The sequence below is a fragment of the Corvus kubaryi genome, unplaced genomic scaffold (genome assembly GCF_017639235.1).
Source record: "Corvus kubaryi isolate FWS band 111438036 unplaced genomic scaffold, C.kubaryi_AGA036_p1.0 130, whole genome shotgun sequence".
Lineage (NCBI taxonomy): Eukaryota > Metazoa > Chordata > Aves > Passeriformes > Corvidae > Corvus > Corvus kubaryi.
Window position 1 is genome coordinate 1,539,130 of NW_024580665.1, and position 26,818 is coordinate 1,565,947.

The following is a 26,818-nucleotide window of genomic DNA, read 5'->3' on the forward strand; positions in this document are numbered from 1 at the left end:
CCGCGGTTGCCGCAAGGGCAGCCCTGCCCGCGGCGATGCGCTGCCCGGCGCCGGGAACCGCCATCCTCAGTTCGGCTTCCCCGTGACCGTCCGGAGCTGTCCGGACCACCGGGCCCAGCGCCGCCGGCCCCGCGAGCAGCACACACACACCACAGCAGCCGCGCTGGCTTTTCGTATTTTTTATTTAAAATTTACATGAAAGTTAGAAAGGTAACAGGCAGAACAGTGCTGGTTCCTTCATGTTTGCCGTGTAAATACAGAATGCGGTGCCGTTTTCACGCACTCCCATTTGTAAAAAGGAAACGAGACCGGCACGGGACGGTGGCGCGGGGAGCATGCGGGGCGCGGGGAGGGCAGCGCGGAGGGGCGAGCAGTGCCCGGGCGGCTCCAGCACCGCCGAGACACTGCACCCCGCTCACGGCAGGCATGGAATTTATCCTTACACCACCCCCAGCATCGCCTCTCCCTGGCACTGCCAACTTCTCCTAACTTTAAAGAACAAGAGGAGGTGGAGTTAGGAAAAAGAAAGTACCACTTGACTCACGTCCACCAACCAATGGGGCTCTTTTAACAGGGTGGTGAGACACAGGAGGACACTAGTGAGAACACACAGTTCTTACTTTATTTCTTTGATAAAATTAAATATTTCGTGGCTGCCAACAGAGCAAGTTGCACCATATTTGTATTTCCTCTGACTCTGAATTCTGAATGCACGGTTTCCAAAACCAATCAAACACCATATTGAAAATATTCCTTAGGCTTCACACTTCAGGGAAGCCCATGACATTTAGATTATTAAAGACAACATTAGAAAAAACATATGCCCATAACAACATTTGAAAATGTATTCGCTACATCATTAGTCCCAACATCACATTTCTGTTGCTCCTCAAAATTCCAGGTAATCAGTTCCCCCCGCATCACCCTGTCTTGTCACACAAATTACAAGACACTTCAATTTTAGGTATCATGCAAGTCAGTAAAAGAGCTTCTTTCCAAGACACTAACACTGAAGATTTGTTCCCCCCTCCCCAGACAAAAGACCCTTAAACTCTTCTAGAAGTGGCAGTCTTCTCCCTCAGACACAGTGCAGCTGGCGAAGACAGATTAAAAAAAGCTACAGAGAGAGAAAAGGGGAAAAAAGAAAAAACAGAAGATTAGCAAAAAAGAGAAAGACATTCAAAAAGCAAGAAAAAGAGATGCAACATGGAAACAGCTGACAGAGGAGAGATGGAACCTCCTTGTGGTACCTCAAGTCCTTCATGAAATCGCACAAGTAAAAACCTTTTTTTCTTTAAAGACTTTAAAAAGATTTCACATAACTTTAAATAACATTCTAATAAGGCAAATGGTCAGGAAGAAACGACAGTGATCTGCAGTATGGTAAAAAAAGCCACATTCAATTGTCCTTTCAGCAGATAATCTAGAAATCATTGTCAGATTAATACTGACTGGTTTTGGGAGCAGGGTAGCATTCAAAAGTAGAGGAAGAAGAAAACATTCAAATTATTTTAACTTGCTGAAAAAAAATCCCAAACAAACCACAAAGCAATCAAAGAGTTCTATGGGAAATGAAATTGTATTCATGGTGAAACAGAATACCTGAGAAAATACATTGCAGTCAAGAGTTTAGACTGCCCTCACTGCTGGGAACAGAGGCCAGGCCACGGTTTGATCTGGGGCTGCTGCTATGAGTAGGAGCCAGGCTGACCCTGTGCTGAAACTGCTCCTGAGCCTGTGGCATCACCCAGAGCACTGCTTGGGTAAAACTCCACTAAAAACTGCACTAAACAGCATCATCTATCAGGGCTAGCCCTGAGGTGTGCTTATCTTCCAAAACCCCAGGATCTGGAGGGGTTTTGTGGAGGCTGTCTTGCAGCATGCATCTGATCTTTCAGCAGGGGCAGGACATGTGGATTCACCACATACAGAGCACTGAGCCCGCCCACAGCACAACTGAGGGATCAGGGCCACAACAAGCAAGTCTGAAATGGAAATGAGGATTTACATGCTAGTCTTCAGATAGCATGAATTAGCAAAGGAAAAAATAAAAGCAAATGAAAAAAGACAGATGATGTCATGAAAATGACATCAAATATAATGAGAAAAAAGTGTTTTATCTCTAAACTACGTGATAATCAAACTAAGATGGTATTGTCATTTTAATGTCATCAATAAATATATTTAAACTGTGTTGTTATTTTGCCAGCAAAAATAACTCGCAGAACTTATTTCCATATCCCTTATTTAGCTGGGTGGAATGAGACCAGAAAAATGAGGAATCCATTAATTGTAGGGAAAAAAAAAATATGGCAGGATTTAAAGCGGTAGCATCCATAACCTTGTTATGACTAATTTTACATTGTTTAATAAAAGCAAAAACCACCAGTACATACTAAAGACAGAATCACAACGAGGACATAGGAGAGAGCAAGGGTAACACCCTGGAAAGGTCACAGCTGAAATGCTGTCATGTTTTATTAGACCCTATGATTTAACAAGTAAATGAAGGTCCATTCCAGGCCATTGTATTCAGGGGTAATTACTCAGTACAGAGCCATGGGTTACTGTAAAAGAAGGGCAAAGAAAACAAAAAACAGAAGAAGTAAATGTTAACCAGAATTCACTGTCCGATGAACTCTTTATTTAAAAACAAAACTCAAGTCAGAAATACACAGAAAAGATACTAGCAGGCAAACCACAGCTGCACTTGGCCAGAGTGAACTCCTGGCCCAGTGAGCAAAACGCCCTCCTTTTCAGTGCAAATCTTACAGTAAAAACAAGGCTTTTGCTGAATAGAAAATATGAGAAGAAACCTGTCAACATCTGTACAGTTCTAAAGAGATGCCAGATTAAAAAAATAAAGGTAGTATTTTTTTGCATTAAAACCAGAAATTGTTGGAATCACTGAGAAGGAAGTCAAAGAAACAGCATCATCTTTCTTCAGAAACACTGGTATGTACAGCAAGGTGACCAGTTTTCCCTGAGATTGGATCCAGGATGTGCATCCAGGCCAGCACACTGAGAGGGAGACAAGGCAAGAGATCCTTCATGACCCCTGCAGCATTCAGAGAACACTTAGTTGCAAACCATGGATCCAAATTGGTGATTTCCTCAAGCCTGGGAACTAGAGGTGTGGACTCAGGCCCAAGCCTGTGAGGATGTCAAGTTTTGCAAAAAGTCCTTGAAAGTTATTTGAGTCACACATGGCAGCACAGGGGGTATGAGGGCTTAGGAGCATAAAATTAGCATGGGGAGAGGGCAGCCAGTCTCTGGAGGCAGTACATCCCCACCCCCCATGGCAGCACTGGGGTGAACCCACAGCAGGAGCTAAATGCACCCCCCAGGCAGCTCTCACATAGCATGGAGTGGGGGAAAAGCTGAGCAATGGGAGAGGGGACACTTGCCCTGGAGCACTGGGCATCCTGCTGCTGCCCAAGGGGCAGGAGGAACCTGGTATGAGCACCTCTGGCCAGCAGGGTCCCCCACAAGAACAACCCCAGCAGACAAGAGCTCTGGTTAAACCCTCAGTGGTGAGCGCGGGAGGGGAGCAATGGGAAAGGTGAGCAAACAGGCACAATGGCACAGCCAAGAGTGGGGCATTCGCCTCTGGTGCCAAGGGAAAGGTTCTACAGGAAACCCGAACTGAAAATGAAAGAAAAAGGCAGGTTAATGCTTTTATGGATTAATGACAAAAAACAAAATAAAAATACAAATGTTTCCTAATGTGTGCACACATAAAAAAGAAAACATTGCTAAGTGTTAATAAGGTTTAATCTGACTAAAAAACATGCTTTATGCAGACACACACACACACTCAGCAGTGGGATGAACCAAATTTATTTTCTAAAACAATCCTTTCACAGTTTTGCAAGCTACAGGACTCATCAACTGTGACTTGTTTGTATCCTTGCAAAACAGTGAAGCCCTGCAACACTTTATGGATCAATATGGAGAGTGTTTTTCTAAATCCTGGAAAAGTACCACATATACATATTTAATTTAGCAATGACAAATGCCCATTGAAAAAGGCACTGTCTGCAATTGTGTAGTGGGAACAAAGAACTTCATTTGATTCAAAGCCCAGCACACAACAGTGTACAGTTATGAGGACTGCCAAAAGCAATCCAAAACCAACAAAAATCAGTAATGTTCACTCTAACTGCACTTTAGCCGTGCCTTTGTACTCAGCACCAGAATGAACACTGTTATTCTTTAAGCTTATTTTTCTACATTCCGAGCCCGTTAAGCAGAGAATTGTTCTTTTCATTGTTCTACAGTTACCATTGGCAGCAGAGACATTCATTCAACTGGACAGCTCAAGACGACTGCAAGTGCCAGTTTGAGTCAGTGCAAGACCCTTCTGAAGCTCTTCTGTTAAGTGGAAGGTCCCATTTAAATTACATTCAAATGCCTCTCACTGACAGCATGATGTTTACTTGCTTTTCCATTTCCCTTGTGGAGCCAAGAGGGAAAGAATCCTGGAATCAGCTTCTACCAGTTTAAGGACAGACCATAATTAATTTGGACTATCCAGGAGAGAATGTAAGTTTTAGCTTTGTCTGCAGGTAAGGGTGGACTCAAGGATGAGTTTTTAGGGTGTTTTATAGTTTAGTTCCAACAGGTCCCTTCTCTGAGAGGCCTGTGCACCTCAGTCTGGGGCACTGTCATGCTTGCCTTGGATAATGAGTATTGCTGCTCTGTCAAGAAGCAAGACATTCCTGTGGGAGCTTTCTTCCTCTCACCAGAGAATCATCAGCAAATTAAAAATGCTCCATTTTTTGTAATTAGCTGTAAGCAGACCACTGTCAGATGATGACAGAAACTAGTCTCGCATCTACCTTCACTGTAACCACAAGTTTACGTTACAACTTGGAGGAGTGGGAGGGAAGGAGGAGAAAGGAAAGAGAGAGACATTTTCATGGCTAGCTGGGCTGTATCATCAGCACCACATCTCCATAGCAATTGTTGCCATAGTATCAATCTGTGTGATTAAAGAATATAATTTATTTCTAAGAGAGACAGAATAAAGACAACAGAGCCAAAGAGGTGCTGGGAAGATTTAAAAGGAAGAGGATGTAATCCTCATTTTTCTATGTTCCATATCCTAATACTGATTCTCTGAATTTAACTTTGCAGAATCTTTAAAGACAATTACATCCTTTTTCTACAACTGCACATGTAGAGAGAGACTGATAGAGCACATATAGTAGGGGTGAAAGCAGAAGAAGACAGAGATAATACTTATAGCTTCAGGACTTGTACACGTCTGCTTTTTTAGGAAAGGTAACTGATCCCACTGTGAGGCTCTATTAGTTAATGACGCTTACCAGGACAATGTGCCTCATGCACCATGCAGCCAAACAGCAGCTAACTGTAAAACAGCACATATGTAAGAGCTAATAATGATGATAATGATGTAACAACAACAACAAAAAAAATCAACTGAGTCATGATTAGTGCAAATTACAGAGCTTGGGTTTAAACGAGTCACCTGTGAAAGAAAAAGGCTATTGTACTGCCAGCCAGTAGTAAACAAGCTACAAGTAAGCTTCAGCTTGCAAAATTCATGGATTGTTAAGAAAAATTTATGATCTAAATACTGAAATTCATTATTAAGGACAATCAGAGAAGTTACAGAGCAAAGAAAGCAGCACCATTTCTTGCACGGAGGCGAGAGAGGCTTCCTATTATCTTCCCAATCCTTACTGAAGCACTGACCTATCCCTGTCATGGAGTTTTCTGTGCCCTTAACTGACAAGGACAGTACCAAAGCTTTTCCATATCAACATGCTTGGTGTCAAGGAGATGTTCTGAGATGAGAACCACTTCAAGGACCAAGAGTGTGACTTGGGCCACAGCAACTAATTGCTGATACTATCGGGCTGTTGGCTCCCTTTTCTGCATTCCTGACCCTGACTGATCTCAAGGCTGAAGTCTGCAGTCCTGAGTGAGCAGATACCTATGGGCTCTAAGCATGAAAGAGCTCAGTTGGATATTCCTCACACAGTCCAGGCTGGGCAGAGAAGTCTGTTCCTGGTCAGTCTCAGACTCCTCAGTATGAAAATATATTAAAACCCCCTGAAGGTAATTCAGATGAACAAATCAAAATAGGCAGTGGAAAAAGTAATGGGCGAGTGAGAAAAGGGCAGCACTAATTGCTCAGCAGCTTCAGCTCTAAACTAAGAGACTAAACCAGGATCTCATTCTTGTAATTGGGTCTTTCCTCCTCTGTCTCTTTTGATCCCAAGCTTAACAGTCACAGGCTTTTTCCCTGACAAACAGTGCTGTCAGCACTTCGGACACACCCCATATTGTCCAATTTAACAGCACTTCTTCATGTACTTAAGACTGCATAGTGCAGGCAAGGATCGCCCCAGGGCTGTGCAGAGGGGGGATTATGCCAGTGGTACAAAACCAGACCCCTGTTTGTCTGCACACCACTCTCTGCACACAGGCACAGGTGGCACAGCACTCCATTTGGGAAATGTACCACAGTGAGAAGGAAGGGAACTGCTCAGTGCTGGGAGAAGCGGGAGATCTGTTTCACTGTACAGCTGGTTGCCCTTGAGCAACTGCAGAGCTTCAGGAGCCTGGCACAAGCCCTGCAGACAGCCCAGATCCCAGACCCTGACGAGGGGCTGGATCCTGTCACACCAGTCCCTGGCATGGGGAACCCCAGCTACAGCCATTCAGTATATCCCCCTGTTTCTGTGGAGGGCAAAAAGCTGATTTAGGACAGGAGAAGAGTACTAGTGCTAACAAGGTGCTATGACCTGTCCCCTCATTTTGCAGTCTTACATTCTGCAGATTCTGGAATTCAAGACTGTTAGTCTCCCTGAATAATTTCCACAATCTTCTCAACCTAAACAAGTAAGAACATGAGCAAGAACGTGCTCCTCTCTGAGGGTAATGGGACATCCCTGCTACCCACACCCTAGCCTTGGCAGCTAGTATGGTTCCACTTCTTTACATGCACTGAGAGACCAAGGGAGGAGCACGGAATCTTGGGGAATAAAAACAAGTTCATCCTCTCCCATGCTGTCAGAAGGCAAAGAGGGAGGATAGCACTGCTCCCTGATCTCCAGGATGACAGCAAATGTTAAAAAGGCTTCCAGCTACCGCTCAGCCTTACAAGGGATTAAATCTGTCTGCAAACCTTCCCCGATAAGGACTGGCTATGTTGGGAGGGAGATATGAACATGCAGAAAATTAGTAAAGGAGAACCATTACCAAAAAGCAAATATCTCTGAGTTAGCAACTTACTTTTTCCTTTCTTTATCCCTTTTAAGAGTTTGCGATCCTCCAGCCTGCTGAGCCTGTGACTGAAGCAATTCAGCTGCTGTCTTCCTTTGTTTAAATGCATTTACTTCATCATCCAGAGACTTCTTCTTATCCTCTAGCTTCTTTTTTTCATCCTGATGCAATTTCTTCAGGCGATCAAACTTTTCATGCAGCTAAAGGGAAAGGAGAGAGGTGAGCAGGACACAGCACTACCAGGTATTCTGTTCACAGGAAAAGAGGAAGATGAAAGGATCCCTTGAGATCTGAGCCTGTGAGTCTCCATTGGTCTCCACATCATTTCTAGCTACTGAGCTGCCAGTGCCCAGACAAAGGGCAGGGAACAGCCTCCTTCCACAACAACTTACAGGCAGGCAGTGTTCTAGTAATGCATCATTGTGCAGACTAAGAACAGAGGATTGGGAGAGCATAAGGGTAAAAAAAACCCTAATTATTTCCAGGGGTCCCTGCCTTACTCCTCTTTAAAGGTCAGTAATTTAATGGATTTTTCACAGAACTAAGAAAGTTGTATGGGTGTATTTTTTGCAAAACAAGTTCATCTCAAGGGCTGCTTCTCTCCTTGACTTTTACAACACTGCACCTCTCCATCAGAATCAAGACTCTGGCCCTTTCCTGGTGCAGTAAGCTGTACACAACAAGCACTGTGATTCAGTTTTGTCCTACAGACTGAACACCTTAACATCCCCATCCAAGTTAAACTTTACACTTCTTGGTAAGAAAGTCCTAAACCACACTCTGCAGAAAGTGCTTCGGCAGCAACTACCTAATTGGGAGTGAATCTATCACTCAACCATGAAGACACAAATACTGCAGTCTTTACCTCTTTTTCAGCCTCCTTCAGCTCTGCTTCTTTTTCCTTGACCCTCTGGACAAACATCTGCCTCATTGCCTCTTCCTTTTTCTGCAGTTCTCCCAAAAACTCATTTCTTTTGGCTTCGTAAGTTTCTTGTAAGCTAAAAAGGAAAGAAAGTCCAGTGATAAGACTTGGGACAAACTGCTTTCCCTGACCCTTTGAAATCAGGCCATCACCATGACTATTGCTTTGCACACAACATATTTGCTACTCACCCACGTGTGCCCAAGGTCTTCTTTATCCAATGATTTTTGGCACTTTTCTGTACGTTGAATGTTGGGCAATTCAAAGAGACCAGCTGGCAACAAACACTAGTTCAGAGGAACACTGCTGTCTCTCTGCAGCACAGACATTTCTACTCCCATACCTGCAGATTCACAGACAGTCCTGCACAACCTCCCTGTATTTTCACCTTCTCTCAGTCAGACCTTTGCTGAAGTCTGGATTTATCTGACCTGGCAGTTTTTCTTGCTGCATTGGTTCTTTCCATGCTCCCCCAAGGACACACACACACACAAGCACACAGCGCATCCAAAAATGCCTCTCTCAAGCTCTCCTGTCTCCTCCAGGGATCTCACCTGAAGGGTTTGCTGTCTGGATCAGTGTCTTTGAAACCCATCTCTTCCAGTTTACATCGCCTGTAGAGCTCATAGTGGCGTGTGTGGGTCTGCTCACGAAGGTCTTCCATGTTCACACGGATCAGCATCTCCCGCAGCTTCACGAAGTCACAGTGAGCTTCATTCTCCACTGTAAGAAGACATGGTAAGGAGGAAAATGGGGACAGAACCTAAGATCTCTTCCCGCATTCCCCACTTGTCTACTCCTTCAACAGGTTTAACAGCCCTTCCAAGCAAAGAAAACTGGCACTATAGGCCTGACACAAGGATTTAACACAGGATAATTCCCCATGGATAATCAAGTCCAGCAGGCCCTTGCTCCTTTTAAGAAAGCCCACTGCCTCCTTGCACAAGTGTCACCATTCATGCCATGAAAATCCCAGGGCTCAACTCACCCTGCACTGTGCCCCAAGGGTACTGACGAGCTTTCATCATTTTGTTTCCTATTTTCAGCTCCTCCGTACTCCCGATCACTGCAAATGGCAAGTGGGCCTGAAACACATTCAATGATATCCACGTTAGCCCTTCTCAGACCTGGGACCCACCAGCACACAGAGATTAGCACAGCCACTGAGCTAGACAGTCGTTATGCACACGCTAATCTCAGGGAGTCTAGTCACTGGCCACTAGCCCAAGACAAGGGGTAGCAGGATGGGTCCTTTTTTGGAAACCTTGTTAGTGCTACCACTCTATATCCTCTACCTGGCTGATCCTCCCAGCCACAGAGTCTCAGGTGAGATGAGCCAGTGCAAGACTGGCATCAGAATGACAGCTGGAACAGCGTGCTGCGGCTTGGACTGCGGTGCTGTCCCAGGGCTTGCCATGCCTGAGGAGAACATCTGCACAAGCACAGAAGCAGTATGAGGTCTTGGAGCCTTCTTGATTTCATCCCCCCACCACTCCTTTAGCTCATGTTGGAGCACTCGACACCTTGCTCCATCAGATCATGAGATGGAAGTCCATCCCTCACCCCCAGAGTAACAGCTCCTTCCTCCCTGCTTGCTTCCACCCTGGTGAGGAAGGGCTGAACATGTCCCGGGCCACTGTGTCCGGTGTGACCCAAGGTCACACTCTTCAAGCTGAGATATGCACTCCACATTACATGAAGGCTGACTAAGAACAAGAGGGATTTGCTTTTCAGAAACTCAGAAATCAGAAATAGTCACTTCTTAGTTAAGAAGATGGTCTCTCTGCAGAAGGCAAAAAGAGACTTGCCCAGTGCAAGCTCAGCAAAATTGGAACCGAAACCCTCCCAACACCTATCTAAACTCTGAAGATCTCACCATATAGTCCTCTCATTTCCAAAACTCAGGTAGCCAAGCAAAACCCCCAGACATTGACATTGTACTTTGCTGCATTTTTCTGTGAGATTTCTGCCCACCTCCACTTGTTCCTGGGAACTACAGTGCATTCTGCCAAGCTGCAAGGAAGTCAAGTGCAAAGTTTCAGCACTTTGAGTTCCCAGCTCCTTGCACCAACCCCTTCTGCTGAGTTTTGTGAAGTAACATTTGTCAGGCAAAGCTTTTAAAGTGCACCAAATTCTGGGCAACTGAAAGGGCCTCAGGAAGCCAACTACATGGAAGACCAGTGACCCTGGACTGCTCTCAAGAGCAGATAGTGAATTCCACAGGTTATCTAAAAACTTGGACAAGTCCATGACAGCTGGTACAAGCAAAAGATTTCAGAGATGATGTTTTTGCTTTCCGAGTGTGGCTCATACAGTCAAACTGCAAACAAAGCAAAACTGCCAGCAAGCACTCACAGATATGGGCTCTTCCCCTGTATTCCTTAGCCCCCAGCTCTCGCATGGGACACACACAGAGTAAGAGTAACATTTGTCTTATGTTTCTAATAAAATCGGTATTTGGATACAAGTTTTCCAGATCTGCAAAATTGCTTTGGTCAAATTCCGGCCTGCTTAGTCCCCATAAACCTGGTAATTCTGACTGTAATAGAGGATTAAAGAGTTGATTTGTCTGTGCATCAACTGATACAACCCAGAACGTCTGCAACCCAAGACAGCAATTCCCTCCCAGGAGACAAGTAAATGGCTGAAAGACAAGCAGAGGTTCACTTCCACCCTCAGAAGGGCTAACACAGAACTGCTCTGACCAGGAAACCATCACTGACAGCTCTTACATCAGGACAAACTTTATGTTTCTTTCAGGCCTCTCCAGAAAACTGTACAACTATTAATACTAGATCAGGAGGTGGCACAAACGCACATCAGCTAGGCCTCTACTACATCCACAGCACTGAAGCAAGCAACTTCCCCTACTTGATTTCCTGTGAAAAGCCTTCTGGAAAATGGGACCATGGTCAGGATGTGCTGCCAGAAAGGCCAAGGAACAGATTGTTTCATCCTCAAGGAGCCACAGACAGGCACCCATGATGCTGGGAAGGCCAGACCCAGAATGGGCACCTGCAGGCACCTCAAAGCATGTCTGGCCCAAGTTGTGTACTGCTTTTCACGCATTGCTGGCTAAGCTGTGTAAGTCCTTGCCACATGATCCTGGAAGTTTACTGGTGGGAGGCCATCAGGTGATGCATAGGACAGAAATAATGACAAACCCTCGAGCTGAAAAGGGTTAAACACTGATTTCCCTCAACAGACATGCACATGGACAAGGAGAGTATTAAAAGTCTGTTTTCTGACTAGAAAAGCCCACCAGAGAGGCAGTAGCCTACCACAAAGCTCTCCTAGCCTAGGATGACACTACAAAGACAAGATTCTTGTGAAACCCTCTGTTTTTAAGACACAAAATAAAAGGGAAAGCAGATTTAAGAAACATCCCAGTATGGGCCATCAACCTCTACACTGACAGTGCTGTTCTGGGAGAGGAGGAAGAACCAAGTCACTTACATTCATTGTCCCATTTATTTCTGCCACTGATTCATCATCTGTTGGAAACTGATAGATCTGCACCCCATTACTGACCAGTTCACTTGTGATTTTAATTTTAAACTTGGTCAGCTCACTCTTGGAAATGGCATCAGATTTGGCAATGATGGGAATGATGTTCACCTAGAAAAAAACAGAGGCATGAAGTAATCAATTTTGCTCCTGGGATTTTCTCCAAGTCTGCAATATGACCTTCAAGAACTTGTAAGTGCTCAATAAATCTACAAAATTATCTGCCAACTCAGTCATTTCCACCAGAAGGGCTATTCAGGGTGGGTAGATCCTCCGGAAAAGCAGCAGCCTTTCCACTATGCAAACAGTAAATCTGCCCAGTAAGATTTAAGCGTGCCAACCTTGCTGTCGAGCTTCTTCATTGTTACCAAGTCCAGGGATTTCAGGGAATGGCCTGTCGGAGCAATGAAGTACAGGCAAGCGTGGATCCGGGTATCATGGTAGTTGTGCAAGACCCTTTTTATCTTCAGTTCTTCTTGCAGGTAGGCTTCAAACTGAGCATCAATGAACTCAACGATGGGCTTATAGCTTTGGAGAAAGGAAAAAAAAAGCTATACATCTCACAGTCAGAGAGCTAAACAGACAGGACAATGCTCCTTTGCTTGCTTTTAAGAAACAAGCTGTTGATAGATTTCACTTTCTGAGACCAATTCTCTCCACCTCCCTTGCTCCCCACCTGTTAGAAATTTTTAAGTTGCACTGCTGACAAGGAGACATGGTCCTACATCAGACTCTGGCAGCCTGTTTGTCAAAACACAGTATCAGCATTCAGCAGATACACCATAATCTCCAGGGAAGGCAGACCCTCATATTTTGAAATGTGAGGCATCACCTTGATGCCTTAAGGGTGAGAGACTTCCTAAAGCAAGGCTAATGGAGACTCATTTGCAGCAGTGTGTAACCCTTGCTTGCACTCAGGGAGTGAATGGCTTGCTGCTCTCACAGCCGCACATGCTGCTGGTGGAAGACACAGCTTCATTCAGTACTACCTTTGCCCAGTGCTCTGGTGCACAAAATTCCTGCAACTCCCTTGCAAGGCCTTCTGAAATACAGAGCCTAACAGACTCATAATGTAAAGGACATCACTGCATTTTAAACAAACTTAAAAAAAAAAAATCTAACAGACCCACAAAAAACCAAATCCCATCAGCAATGTCTCTGCAGAGATGCACGTTGGAGACTGTCTAGTGTAACTGCACATCCCTTAACCAACACACTCCAGCCACTCTGGGATGTGAGCTGCCAGAGACACTTCCCCAAGGTATCTCACTGCACATTTATCGTGCTTCCTTTGGCTCTTCCCATGGAAGCGCCCTGCCAGAACTGGATATTAAGCCAAGCAGACACTAAACCACACAAGTGGTTTGGTCAGCAGCTTGAGGTCAGCACAAACCAAAACAAGCCCAGATGCCCTGGAGCATGTCAGTCTCCCCACCAGAAGAATTTGGGCAGAAGGTTTCCAGCCGGGCAGATATTGCTTTGATAGCATGAAAAAAGCTGCTTTATAGCTGAAGTAATGCTGACACTCCAGAGCCTCTGTCCTCTCCTCTACCTGTCCCATCCCAAAGAGGGGACAAGGACAACTCCTAAGAAGCAAGCAGGAGAACACTGCAGTGCAGTCAGGCTCAACTAGGGCACAGGGAGAATGAAAAGCCACATCACAATATAGCCTCTCTCCCCCATACTCACCTGTCCTCTTTGTTGATCTGATCCCCAAACCCCACTGTGCTCACAATAGTCAGCTTGAGGTTGACATTGCTCTCCTGCAGGTCATAGGTACTGGATTTCAGCTGGACCCCAGGCTGTGAGTGAGATGCTGGATCACCTTCAAACTTGGTGTTGAAAAGGGTGTCCATGAGGGTGGACTTACCAAGGCCAGTTTCCCCTATTGGAGAAAAAGAGAGTTGAAATGTTCTGTTGAATATTAATATGGGTTGGCCTTTCAGCTTCCAAACGTTAACAGGGGTGAAATTGTAGCAGATGAAAGCAGATCTCATGCTCCCAAGGGAGCGTCTGGTAAACAAAAAGCCATGAACAATGGGAGGTCTGTATTCTGGGCAAATTACATTTCACAGTCTAATGGCCATTAATGTCATTAGAAAATAGAGATGAAAAGAAGAGGTGAAAAGGCAAAGGGGAAAGCAATGTTCAGATCCTGCTTAAACCCACAACTACACTACAGAAGATGCTGTTTTCATTAAAAAGTGGGAGAGGAAATGGGGCTCATTGCCATTTCCAAAAAAAGCTACTCCAGATCAATGTCTCTAATAAGCAGCCACAGAAATAGCTTCCTTCCGTGCAGAAACCCTGAGAGCTGGTTCGAGTCTGACAGCAAGTTGTGCAATTGGTTTCTCATAACAAGTTGGAGAATCAGCCTTCTACACTGGCACGGGGCATTTTCTGTAATATCTGGTTTTGTACCTAAGGGGCTACACAAGCTGCACAATATTGCAAAATCTGCTTCCAAAAGTTCTGCTAGTATTGTCAGTATTCTGCTAGTATTCTATCAGTATTGAACTGTTTCTGATTCCATTTATCAACAGGCAACTATTTCCTTGTCTGGAAGAAGAGACAAATCCCAGAGACCAGTCTTGAATTTGTTTTAGATACATACCAGGAAGAATAAAACAAATCCCTCTGTGCACACATTCCACAGGGCAGCCTTCCTTACCAGGCTCTGACAACAGAGCCAGCTCTCTGAGCTCAAAAGACCTGACTTCCTACGCAGTCTGGTCTGTTGCCTTGTGAGGGCTGTTGTGTTTTGGGGAAACAGCAATTTCTGAGCTGCCCAGCTGGCTTTTGGAGAAGCTTCAGGAGCAGCTGAACCCCACCCTCTGCGACGGCTGCTCCTCCAGCCTGCTGTGGGACCACAGAGAGATTGTGTCTGGCTGCAAGAGCACTCCCCTCCTTTCCCCAGCCCTCAGCTCCCAAACAAAACAACTTCACCATTTTCCCACTCTGCTCAGAATAAAAGAGCTTCTTATTTTTGCAGGTTTAGAGCTCTGTAGCAGATCCAAACTCGCATGAAATGCCCAATTCAAGAAGGGGAAACTCCTCCCCATCCTCTCCCATCCAAATGTCCAAATCTCCAAGCCTTACCCCTGCAAGCAGGCAAATTCCTCTTCTGGCCTCAAAAGGGATTTTCCTCACTCAGGGCTGAAGTACATGGCAGGGCAAGGCAAACACAGAATCATAAAACAATAGAATGATTTGGGTTGGAAGGGACCTTAAAGATTGTCTAGTTCCGAGCCCCAAATCCCCTGCTCTGGGAACTGAGCAGTCCCTGATTGCCAGGATCACATATCCAGTATCTTTCCAGAGGCAGCAAGATCCATTAACATTTCAAAGTCAAGGTACACCTTGAGCTGCAGAACTGCTGGGGAACCAGCTGAAAGCTTGTGCTCCATCACCAACCAACACCAACTACAGCCAAAACAGTCACCAGTGCAGTTGCTCTTTGCATCAATCTGGTTTTCAATCCAAAGGGGAGAAGAAGGAGTCAGCACCAGGAGCTGGCGTGGCTGCAGACCCTTGCACTACCCCAATGCATCAGCTGTACCTACAACAGCAATGGCCAGAGCAAGGGAGGGGGGCTCAGCAAAGCACAAGGTTACCTCTGTTGCTGGAAGAATAAACTGGTCCAACAAGCCCTTCATTGACTTGGAATCTAACTGTCTAGACTTGTCAGGGAGCATTTGCCCCCAAAACAGAGCAGATGCACAAATCAGACCAAAGCATTGTCATGGCTTGGAGAGGGATTTTGAGAGTTAACAGCAAACAGCCTGTATGACCTCCCAGGCCATTCTCAGGGATTCCAGGAAAACAGCAGTGTAAAAAAAGACAAAAATCTAAACAGCCTGAGAAGGCTGCAGCATTTCCAAAGCCCCTGCCAAGGGATGGGTCAGACAGAGCAGCTAGCTGGCTGCTCGCCTGTGAATGCCAGGAACCCTGATGGGACATCTCAGGATAGGGGAGTCCCTCAGCCCTGGGGTGCAGGAGCATCACCCACACACAGTCCTGCAAACCCTTCTCCTGTGCCACTGCCCCACAGTCTGGCAGGCCCCGGAGCAGCTCCAAGGCCACAGGACAGGGTGACAGGGGAGCAGCAGCAGTGACCAGGGCAAGGGAGCTGCTCTCTGCAGTGGATACACAAGGTCATGTGTAAACCACACTGGCTTCCGAACAGACAACACCCTGTAAGTCACCTCTCTTTTCTGCCTCCCTCCTTCTTTTGGGTGAAAGATGTTCATATGAGGCCAACACTTGTTGAAGCACATCCTGAACCTGTCAATTATTGCCTACTTTAAATCCATCTAAAGCATTTTTTTCCAGCAGGAGTGACTTTAACTGTCAGAGGGGCTAGGAGAAGTGTTTAGGAGATGCAGAACATGCTTCTACACTCCACCTTATGCCAGCTACACAGGGCCAGCAAAGGCAACTTTAAACTCAAACACTGAGTTTTTCCTTTTGGAAGGGGAAGATCGGAACGGTAGCATTTTTCCACAGGGGGGAGTCGCCCATCCAAATGACTTCATGATTAAAACAAACACCCAGGCACTAACATGGCATCTCAAATATCAAGTCTGCACTGCCAAATTTACATTGAGCCAGCAGATACCCCTGACCCTGTACTGTGTAATCCCACTGACTTGACACAGAATTAAAACCCGACAGGGAAGATGGAGAAGAGAGGAAAGACTGTCTCAGCTGAAAGAATGTTAAACACCGACAGAGTGACTTGAAATGGTAAAAGACTGAAGACACTAATAAAGTATTTTGCTATGTTAATTATGAGCAGAGATAGGGAGCAGTGCTATTTTGAAGGCCAAAATGACAGAAGGAAGAATTTCTGAATCTTCTGGGAGTTTCTGCCCCACACAGAGGCAACTTTTTGCTGGCTGGAAGATGTGAATGGTGCCAACTGCTTCTTGTAAGGACAGGAGTCCAGATGGAACAGACGGTCTGATAAAAAGGACAAGTGGTCTGTGCCTGTTCCAGCCAATGGCACTAGAATCTTCCCCAAAAACCAGAAATTATGAACAGGGATTAAAAGGCAGAATTATTTTGAAAAAAGCAGCAGTGTATGCAAACCGAGTGAGAGGCATCCCTGGCAGGGAGATTATTTCCTGATGCCAGGCTTAGGGACACATGTGATTTGATCTCCAAAACTGTACTTAGGGATTATATAACTTGACAGTGGCTGACAAAGCTCTGTGGGGAGGACAGGGCAGAGAGAGCGACCTTTACTGGCAGAGTTCTGGACCAGGAAGCTGTGACAGCAACGGAAAAGCTTGAGTGTTGTACCTTTCATCATGGGATGGAGTCTTGCTGTTAAGTCCGACACATTTTCAAGGACATTTAAAAAAAAAAAAAAAAGGCAAGAGCCACCACAGCAGGTTCTGGACACACAGCAGTCCTACATCAGTGCTCAGAAAGCACCATCCACTCTTAATGCCCAACAGCTTGGCTGAGCTGGGCTCCCCACACATCCTCTCGTTCTCCTGAGACATGTTCCCTACTCCAATTGCATGTGCACATGATATCTTCACTGCTCTACGGAAGCGCTTCATCAAATTTAACATTGATGGAACAGTGGTGGCACTACTTACAAAACTACAGCTGGGACAAGCTCCTAACTTTCCAAACCAAGACAGACATCTTTGTGCTAAATGAACTTTCATGGCTTCTTTTCACAGAACTTTTAGCATCCTAAGCACCTGCAACAGTGAGCTGATTTATACACCACAAATGCTGTACCTCCTCTTTTTGTGCCTGGGAATTTAATTTGCTTTTCCCTAGCAATGTGCTAAGTGAAACAAGAAACTGCTCACTGGCCCTCTTTCCCACAACACTCAGAATTTAAGAAGCTCCAATCATATCATCCTCAATCGACTCTGTGGGAGGACAGAGGAGTCCTTGGAGTATTTCCCTGTTCAAAGGCAGGGAGCAGCTTTCACAAGAGCGCCCTTTCATGAGAGAGCAGCACCTGTCCTTCACAAGATTAACAGCCGTGGCTCCACATATCAAATAATTCAATTTTAAAGAAAATGTAACTGCATGCACAGCCTTTTCATGTGGAGAAAGGGAAGCTAATCCAATGTAGCAGGCTTGTTGAGACAGGCCCTGAGGCAACTCAGACGGGTAAGGCCATCTCTCAAGGAGAGACTGAAAAATAATTTGTTTCATCTGACAGGTGTGCGGAGACACCACACAGTTCCCCACTGCCAGGCAAAGGCTGGACTGTGGGGGCAAGGAGGGCAACAAGGGCTCACAAAAGACACTGAAACACCACCTCAGAGGAGCACCCGGCTCCCAGCGTCTACCCCAGGGGACCAGCGGCACAGGGCAAGAGAAGGCTGAGGAGACAGATGGCTTTTTGATTAGAGAAACTGCTCTCTCCTCAGCTGGTTGCACCAGTGACCACAAAAACAACCACTGGGCAACTTCCAGGCTGTACAGCTCATCACCCCAGAGAGCTGCCTGCTGGAAAGCACCAGGAATCCTGCGCAAATCCCTACCTCCCCCAAGGTGAGAGCTCCTGCACACCACGGGCTCACTTCTTTGGAGTGAGAGACCTCAAACAGTCTTGGTACAATCCCAGGGGAAAGTGAAGTATTTCTGCCACAAAACAGCCTTTCTCATTGCACTGAATAGGCCAGTTAGAACAAATTCCCTGCAAACCCTGGGGGAGAGGAAGGGGGAAAATCCTGCTTAAATTGGGATACTAGTTTAATGCAACTACAATCTACCCTGGTAAAAATTGAGAAACTTTACATCAAAAACCAGCAGCCTGTTCCTCCTCTTTTCCCCCTATCTCACTGAGAAATACAGTCAGCACAGAAAGTCTCAGCCATTAAACACTTCTCCAGCCTTTGCACAGAACTAAAGAGGCATGTAAAAATTTATCACGGAAGGTTTAGGAAGAAAATGGTTGTGCTGAGAAATAAAAAAATCAGAGAAACCATCTGCAACCCCTAACTTCTAATGAGAGGTTTTCTCATTTATTCTAGCTTTGGTTCTAGTCTCACAGGAGAGACAGCTTTCAGCATGAGAAGAGCTAAAAACTGCTCCACTCTGGACGTGCTGCTGAGAGTCATTTCTGAAGCTTTCCTTGGCTTCCCCACCAGGAGCTGGAGGAATCGGTGGCTCAGATCCAGTATGATGCAGAGTAGAATGCCACACACAGCTGAAAAATGGGAGGTAATGAAGTGCCTTTCTGTCATGCTTAGTGGGCTGTCTATGGGATCCTCATCCAATCCTCATTTGTTCCCTTGTTCTTTCAATTTTTCATCCGAAACTGTGCTGTACAAGTGAGATCCAACAGAATAAATGACAGATGAACTCTGGGAATTTTTGTTTTCTTTCTCCAGGATGTTTAAGTGTGGGGGCAAAGATTTTTAAATCTTTTTCTAATGAAGTTTATTATATTTTTCTATAAAGTTTCTTTATTTCAAGATTGTGTTATTACTGTTCATAAAAAACTGACATGAGTGACTAATGTACATTGATCTTGGTGAGTCCTTGTTGTTCACATCAAAAAGTGATTAATGCATTCCATTTCTGCCCTGCAAAGAGGAAAGCACAGGCATTCAGCTCCTCCCCACACATCAAAGTGAACATATAACTACAGGAGGCACCCACTGCTACACCTAGAACTTTAAAAAAAACCACTACAGTTCAGAAAGTGAAAAAGGAAACATTTTTAGACTTCAGTCTTGGGAACAGGAGTTTCCTTAGGTCATATCACATTCATGTACTGTGGAAATCACCTAGATTCTCAGCCTGACAGTGACCTCCACTTGTCAGCAAAGTTTATCATCTCACAGGAATGCGGTTGTAAAGAAAACTGTCTTCTCAGCTCCATTTAATAGAGCTCAGCTCTCCTCTCCTTGCTCTACTACTCTTGCTTCAGACTTAACCCTGCTCTGGGCAAACACCAGGTCCATACCATGAGCTGCATCTCTCACGGCAGGGAACAAAAAACCTGTGCGTGGATGCACAGCTGACCACCAGCTGAGTCCCCAGGAGGTATCCACAGCTGCTGCTCTCCCCTCTGCCACACCAGGCCCTGCTGGGACCACCTGCAGACAGGGCTCAGTCCAAGCAGCCATGGCCATCCAATAACCTCCTGCTCCCAGATGCAGGGCACGGGCAGCAGCAAACCCATGAGACAATTATTAATTCTCTATTTTTAATTTCCTAATTCACCTTACCAAACTATGGTATCAAAGCCATACAGGGTTTTACTCCTGTTACCTAAGAGGAGAGATTATTTGGGATCCTAACCCTGGGGAAGACCTGTGAGATGGGCTGCAGGGACAGACACCAAGTCCTGCTACAGTGCCAGGCCCCAGCTGTGATCCACACCACATGGCAGCTTGGATAACTGTCTGAACGGTTAAGGCTTGGCCAGACACTCTCTTAATTCAAGTATGCACAGAAAAGAGGAGAAAAAAATAGCTTTTAGTGATTTAAGAGGAACATGACTAGTATTTTGTTATAATAATAATAATAATTCAATACTTAACCAAACAAGACAAACAAAGTACTCTGGCATGAGTACCTATTTTCTTTCAAAAATGTGAAAGTCAAACATATGAGGAAAAGAAAGATCATAATAACAGCCTGTGATTTTAGGCATTTTATTTCACTGCTTGGTAAAAAGCCATACTGCAGAACCCCAGTGGGGACTTCCCAGAGCACCAGTAAATCTTGTTACTGAAAATAGAACAGTCGGGGAAATTTAAATCAAAGCTACCTTGTTACTGCTGTAACCTACAAGCTACATCCAGCTGCAGAAAACTTTTCAGCAAGAGAACTTCCCAAAATGGAAATACTCACCCACACACAGGATGTTGAAACAAAACCCATGATTAACTGACTTATTAACCAGCTGGTCAGGCAAACTATCAAATCCTACATGTCCGGAAAGCGGGACAGTACGACAGCCTTCGCCCTGAAATACAATGAAATAGTTGTGTCATTTTCAAGCAAAATATACTTCTCTGTATAAACCCTTAAGACCTCCCAAGTGGAATCAACTGCACAGTCCAAGCAGAGATTTGCACAGATACTGTCAATCATGTCAGCATGCTTCACTCTTCTCCAAAACAATTCCAGAAGGCAAAAATAGAACATTTCATTTGCCACACATTTGAAGGTAGCCGTGACAGAAAAATACTAAAATGTGCAAAACATGTACACAAACACAGCTGCTGAAATGAAGAGGCGACAAAACACTTGTTTCTTGCGAAAATATGCAGAAACTCAAGTCTCACCTTATACTGAAAACAAAAAGAATCCTCTGTGCAAAGCAATGTATTAATGACACCTCCTCCTACAAGCCTATTACCATTCACTTTATGTGAATTGGAACTCATATGTAATTCTCATTCACAGCTGCAATTATAGAAACTAGCTAGAAACAGTAAGGAAAGCTGTACCTGCAGGAAAACAAAGCAGAGAAAAAGTGTCCAGAACTGAACTGCTCATAACCCCACAGGCCCATTAGAAGGAGCCTGCCACGAGGGTTTGGGAGTGGAGATACCCAAACCTCCTGCTGGGGAGCAAGGGCTGCTCCTGCCCAGCCACCTGAAGGACTTCTTGAGAAGCTGCTCATGCACCCTGCTCTCTCTTGCGCCCAACACCACTAATCTGGTCTCCCCAGCCAAGCAGAATATGTGGTGCTCCATGCCCAGAACAGCCATGAACTTCAGGAGGGGGGGTCAGAAATTTTCACCTGGCCAGTCTCTGCCAAGGCACCCTGGGTCCCAAACCTGCCCAGTCAACAGTAAAACACGACACGCGGAGGCTCAGCCTCAGAAATGGCACCAGGCAAAATGAAAAGTCAGTGCTGCACCCCTGTATTGGTACGTACTGGAAAGCTGTCCTCCTGCAGTCCCAAAAAGGTATTTCCCTCTCTGAAACACAGGCTCTTCTTAAAAACGTATTTTGGTGTGAAAATCAGAAAATTCCCCTCTAGCCTTCCATCAGTTTGCAAAAAATATTACAGCCAAAAGGCAGTAGTTTATAGGGTGTGATTTTGAATTTCTTCCTTCAGAATCATGCTTTCACATATCTTGAAAGCCTGTTTATAGGGACAGGCATACTGGTTTTCCCTCTTCTGCTAATGGCACTGGTATTTTAGGCTAGGAAAAAATCCCCAAGGAGTGCACTTACTACAGTAGCCTGTCAGCATGATTGATTACTTGCCTTGTTACTGGTCTGCTGTTGTGGGTTTGGGTTGGTTTGGGTTTTTTTTTTCAGATATGAGGCTCCAAATACACTTCAACCATTAACCATATTTACCAGTCTGTGATGTATAAATATGTTTCCCCTTAGCCATATTTTGTGTACTAGTCTGACTCTTCCTGACAAGATGTTCACCAAATACGGCGCTTCATTAATTCCTGAGCACCTTCCCTCCTAATGACATGTTCATGAGGAAAGCACTCAGGCTCCCCAACAGATTCTGCTTTTGCCTACTGACAATGCAGCTGTGAGGTCCAGTAATGCAGAATCAGCTAAAGCAGAAAAAGTGAGACCATCAGACACACAGATTTTGTGACAACACACTCAAACTCCCCTAAACTGCATTCACCAAAACAAAACCCCAGCACTGGGGAACCTCATGGCAGTGTTGGATCCGCAGCAACAGCCCCACGGTCCTGGTGAAGAACAGATGGGGGGGACAGAGCCCACAAAGGTGCAAGAGAGAACCACTGGCAGACGGCTCCCAGGGAAGGAGAAATATCAAGTGTATTTTTAATACTCAGCCTTAAAACCACACCATTGGCAGACTGCTTGAACACTACTCTCCCCAGGAAGCGTGGGCAGGAGTGTGGGTTCTCATTAAGAACAAATCATCCCCTCATCCCTAAATATAAGTGTTATCGAGACGGAACAAAATAAATGGTAGAAGTTAAGCCACTCTCAGCTAAGAGGAGGCATTTACCATCACACAGAATTCAGCCTCCAAGTCATTTCCTGCAGGTTCTTTTTCTCGTCACCTGTGGTTTTACAATGCAGTTAAACCACACTTCACATCTGGTACAGGCCAGGAAACAACTACTGCAAAATGTGATTTCCAGTCACAGCAGCTGAGCCTCCATGTTAAGTACGCAACCATAAGGTATATTGTGCTACTCTGCCTAAAAATCTACAGCCTCCCTGGCCAAGGCATCAAGAGATTGGATGCAGTGGAAAAAAAAAAAGAAATAATGTTTTAAGATCAGACTGGTTTTTACACATATCAGAAAGCTGACAGCAATTACCAAACCAGTGGAGAGAAAAGAAACATCTTCTGTCCGATCCACCAAGAAACAGCACACGTCACCAGTCTTCAGGCACCAAATGGTGTCTCTGTACCAGAGCACTGCTATATATAAACAGCACCATCATAAACAACATACGAACACACTGATTAGTCATCCTGGGTATATATTAAATGTAGGTTTGGATCCTCTTGTTCAACACTGAAGGAGAATACATTAAGCTCATAAGCTTTTTGCTGATAAGGTGTTCAAGACTGTCTTCCATTATTCATCTTCAAAACCAGATCAAATTTAAAACATATAGAGAGGTACCAACAAGGTAAGCAAAGTTTAACTACTGTATGCATGAAGACTTTTTCCAGGAGCATCAGTGAGCACTGGATGGCTGAGAGTCCTTTGTACTCTCTATTTTAAAGTTACATCTTCTTGGAATGAAGACAAAGATGGAATCTCTGGAAAGCCAGTGTGAACACTGGCACCACACCAACATACCAGATGCCTTTTTTTTCCCCCATATACTGAGTGACCCCCTGCCTAGACAGAATGGGCTGTTGTTGCTTGGGAGGAAGTGAAGTGTGTTTGTCACAAACAAGATTAAAAGAACAAAAAGAGCAACACACTCTCTTGCTGTATCAGGCAGGGCTACTGCAGACTGAAAGTAAGGAACAGCCACTTGGAGAAGCTATTTTACTTTTTCCTTTCTTAGAAGGATTTACATAGCCTTTTGTTAGGGCTTCTCCATGCCACAGAGACCATCACTACCTACTCTAACTCTTACAGAAACTATCCCAATCATACGGAAAATACAAAGATGTCATAATGAATGACCCCAAGCCTGAAAGCACCACACATTAACTATTAGTTTACATAAAAGGGGTAAGATTTAGTCTCTAGGTGTTTGAATCACTCCAGGGTTCTTGGGATGAAAAAACAATTAGAAAAAAATCTTGCTGAATGCACATCTGTGCCCTGATCTACTTTACAGGACAAGCAGGTACAGTACTGTCACCTCCCGATGTCCTCGGAGCCCTGAGAGGCCGTTGCCTCTCTGCGGAGATAAAGCAGAACACACGCAATGGTGCTGCTCATTGCAAATGTTAACACTGCATATTCGGGACTATTTCTGTGGCCAGGTCTGAAGGAATGATGAGAAAAGATACCATGGCAAAGGCAAAGCCTCCACTTTGTGACATTCAGGCAGAGCACAGCAAGTAAAGAATGTTACAGCTCTGAACCCAAGGGACCCAGTGTCCAAACGAGGCCCACACAGCACAAAACTGCACTCAAAGGCTGCAGTACAATACTTCATCCAGTTGAGTGTTTCTGTTCAGGACACTGACAGCTGACACTTAGTACTTCTGGCACAATTTCTCATCTCTTCCCAAATGAGAATCACTTCAAACCCTGAGGCCTTGCAGACTCCCTTAGGAAGATTTCCAAACAGCTGCAACAAACGCAACAGAACCAACCTGCAACAAAACCAAATCAAGCAACACTCATAGAGCTCTACCACCGCTGCCAGTGCTCACAGCAGCCACCTCCTGCCCCTCTGCTGCCCTTAATGCTGAGCCCTGGGGGCTTAACCCCCAAACCTGAGACAACTCTTGCACAAGAAGTCAAATGTCAAATGGCAAAGCAAGGCAGAACCTGACTCAGGTTTCCACACCAAAGTTTTTCACATCGTCTTTAAGCCAGAACAACATCAGATCCCTTCTTGTGACCTTGGTGTTACGGAATTCACTTCCCCAGACTGCATTTGGCTCTGATTAAACAGCAAATTAGAGCAACACTTGTATCAATTATTTCTCACTTGTACAAGTATGTAGTTCTCCTATGTAATGAAAGAATTATCCAGCAGACAGTATAAATATCCTCCAGGAGATAAATGTAAATCAGGAATGTAAAGTCTAGATAAAGAGTTTGTATTATTTTTCCTTGCTCAGCTGATAAAAGATCATCAAGAATATAAAAGAAAAACACCAGAAAAGTGGGAGGGAAATAGTTTTGAAGCAGGCCCCATGGAAAGCAAGAAGTGTCTCACCAAAGGTCCTGACCATCAACCACCCTCTCCAGACGCACTGCATCACTCAGCCATTCAACATTCACAAACAGTCAAGTGCTTCCAAAATCTCAAATTCTGACAGCTCTTAAGATTATACTTCTTTAGGCCCCTGAAAAAAGCCTGCAGAAATGCCATGCAATTTGGATACATTCCCAGGAGAAGTCTCCTCCAGCATATTAAAAGATACATATCACTATCAGCAGTCGCAATGATTTTTCTGACCTCTACTAGAGACTGAGAGTTGGACAGTGTCTGGCAAGCTGGTCCTCTGCACCCATCCTCCCCACTGGCAGAGGACAGGAGAAGGGGCTCAGCTTGGTGGTGATGAGGCCACCCTGCCCACCTGGGGAGAAGGGGGTTTCACCGACCATCCCTGCAATAAGTGTGGGCTTGATCAAGGGTTTTCTGGGACAATAGCAGGGTGGTAACCCCAACTCCCCCACAAACCCAGCCCCAGCTCTCACACCTTTAACCCTGTTGGCACACACAGAGCCCTCTGCACCACCAGGACATTACAGCTGACTGCTCCACAAACCATGGCCATGACCAAATGCCCAAGACCTTGGCTGACAAGTCATCTGCCCGTAAAAGGACATTTTTAATTTGCAGCACACTAATTTCAAGTCTGTCTCACAGCCAGCTTTCCCAGCAAGGCTGTGCGGTATCATAAATTCATTCCAGGCCGCAAGCAGATGTCTCAAACTCCTGTACATTATCTTAGGAAAGCATAACACTCAATTTCTTTAAAAGACAGGGGAGCAACTGAGTCACTTCACATATTTTGGCAGTCACATACAAGGCAATGGCTATGTTCAGGAGGAAATAACATCACAAACTGGCAAGGAATGGGTACATCTACCCGTTCAACAAGAATGGGTCCATGCTAAACCATACTGCTTTGAAGACGAAATGGCAAGCATTCACCTCAAGCATTACTTCTGTATTAACACATGGACATGAAAGTTGGAAGCCCATCAAACCACAGACAAAACTTTTCCACATGCAAACGCGTTACAGATGCCTCCTTAGCATTTCTCTGACAAACGCAGAGGTGGCTCAACTCCCTCTGCTCCTCTTCTGGATAATTCTCCGCAAACACACAGGGATCTTGTGCCGCACTAGGCAGGCAGGCGAGCACGGCGGCGGCCGGTGGCCCGCGGGGACATCACCGCGGACCCTCGGGGACAAAGCACAGCGGGGACACGGTGCCGGCTTTTGGCTCCCACAGCTCCTCCGCGGCACACGGTGCCGGACTGGAGACCTTCCTTCCCCGCATCACGCACGACCTAGCAACGCGTGATGGTTTCTTTGGGAGGAGAGCAGCATCCCCGGAGAGATAGCGATGCCATTGCCGTGCCCTGGCCCGGCGAGGGGCCCCCAGACCTGGGTAAGGGATGCGGGGCCAGGCCTCCCTAGCGCTGCAGCCCGGCCAGCCCCGGGCAGCGCGGCAGGTCCGGCCGTGGCCGGGCCCAGGCCCCGGGGCACCGGCAGGGCGGGACCCCCGGCCCGCCGCGGTGCTGGCAGCCCAAGGTCGCCGGGCCGGGTTGCAGCGGGGGGGACCCCAACATCCTCTACTCCAGGTAACCCCAGTTCCCCTCGGGTCGGTCCCCAAAGCCCGACCCTCCGGGAGCCGCCGCCGCTCCGAACCGAGTCTCGGAACCCGCGGGAGGCCCCAGGCCGGTGTCCTCGCAGCCCTCAGCCCGCCCGGCGCCCCCTGATCCAGCCCCGCCGCCCGGGCCGTGCCCGGCTCTCCCGCCCGTCGCCCCGGCGCTGCCCGTTCCCGGCCCCCCGCCCCGC

At 45.9% G+C, this 26,818-nt stretch overlaps 1 protein-coding gene across 6 annotated transcripts; it reads right to left on the reverse strand.

Moving 5' to 3' along the window:
• Positions 1–164: 164 nt before the first annotated feature.
• On the reverse strand, positions 165–21,110 carry SEPTIN6 (septin 6). Of its 6 annotated transcripts, none has more exons than XM_042028153.1 (11): positions 20,965–21,108; positions 20,528–20,642; positions 13,376–13,571; positions 12,028–12,214; positions 11,636–11,797; positions 9,168–9,264; positions 8,734–8,902; positions 8,123–8,255; positions 7,267–7,457; positions 5,331–5,374; positions 165–1,117 (listed from the first exon to the last, which is right to left on the reverse strand). In XM_042028153.1, the coding sequence occupies exons 1-10, from the start codon at positions 21,064–21,066 to the stop codon at positions 5,371–5,373; spliced, it is 1,356 nt and encodes a 451-aa protein (XP_041884087.1). In that variant the 5' UTR covers positions 21,067–21,108; the 3' UTR covers positions 165–1,117; positions 5,331–5,370. The 6 variants fall into 6 exon arrangements, with proteins under 6 accessions (XP_041884087.1, XP_041884080.1, XP_041884097.1 ...); XM_042028163.1 differs by lacking the exon at positions 165–1,117 and adding an exon at positions 2,448–2,567; XM_042028150.1 differs by lacking the exon at positions 165–1,117 and adding an exon at positions 2,623–3,645.
• Between the last annotated feature and the right edge of the window lie 5,708 nt (positions 21,111–26,818).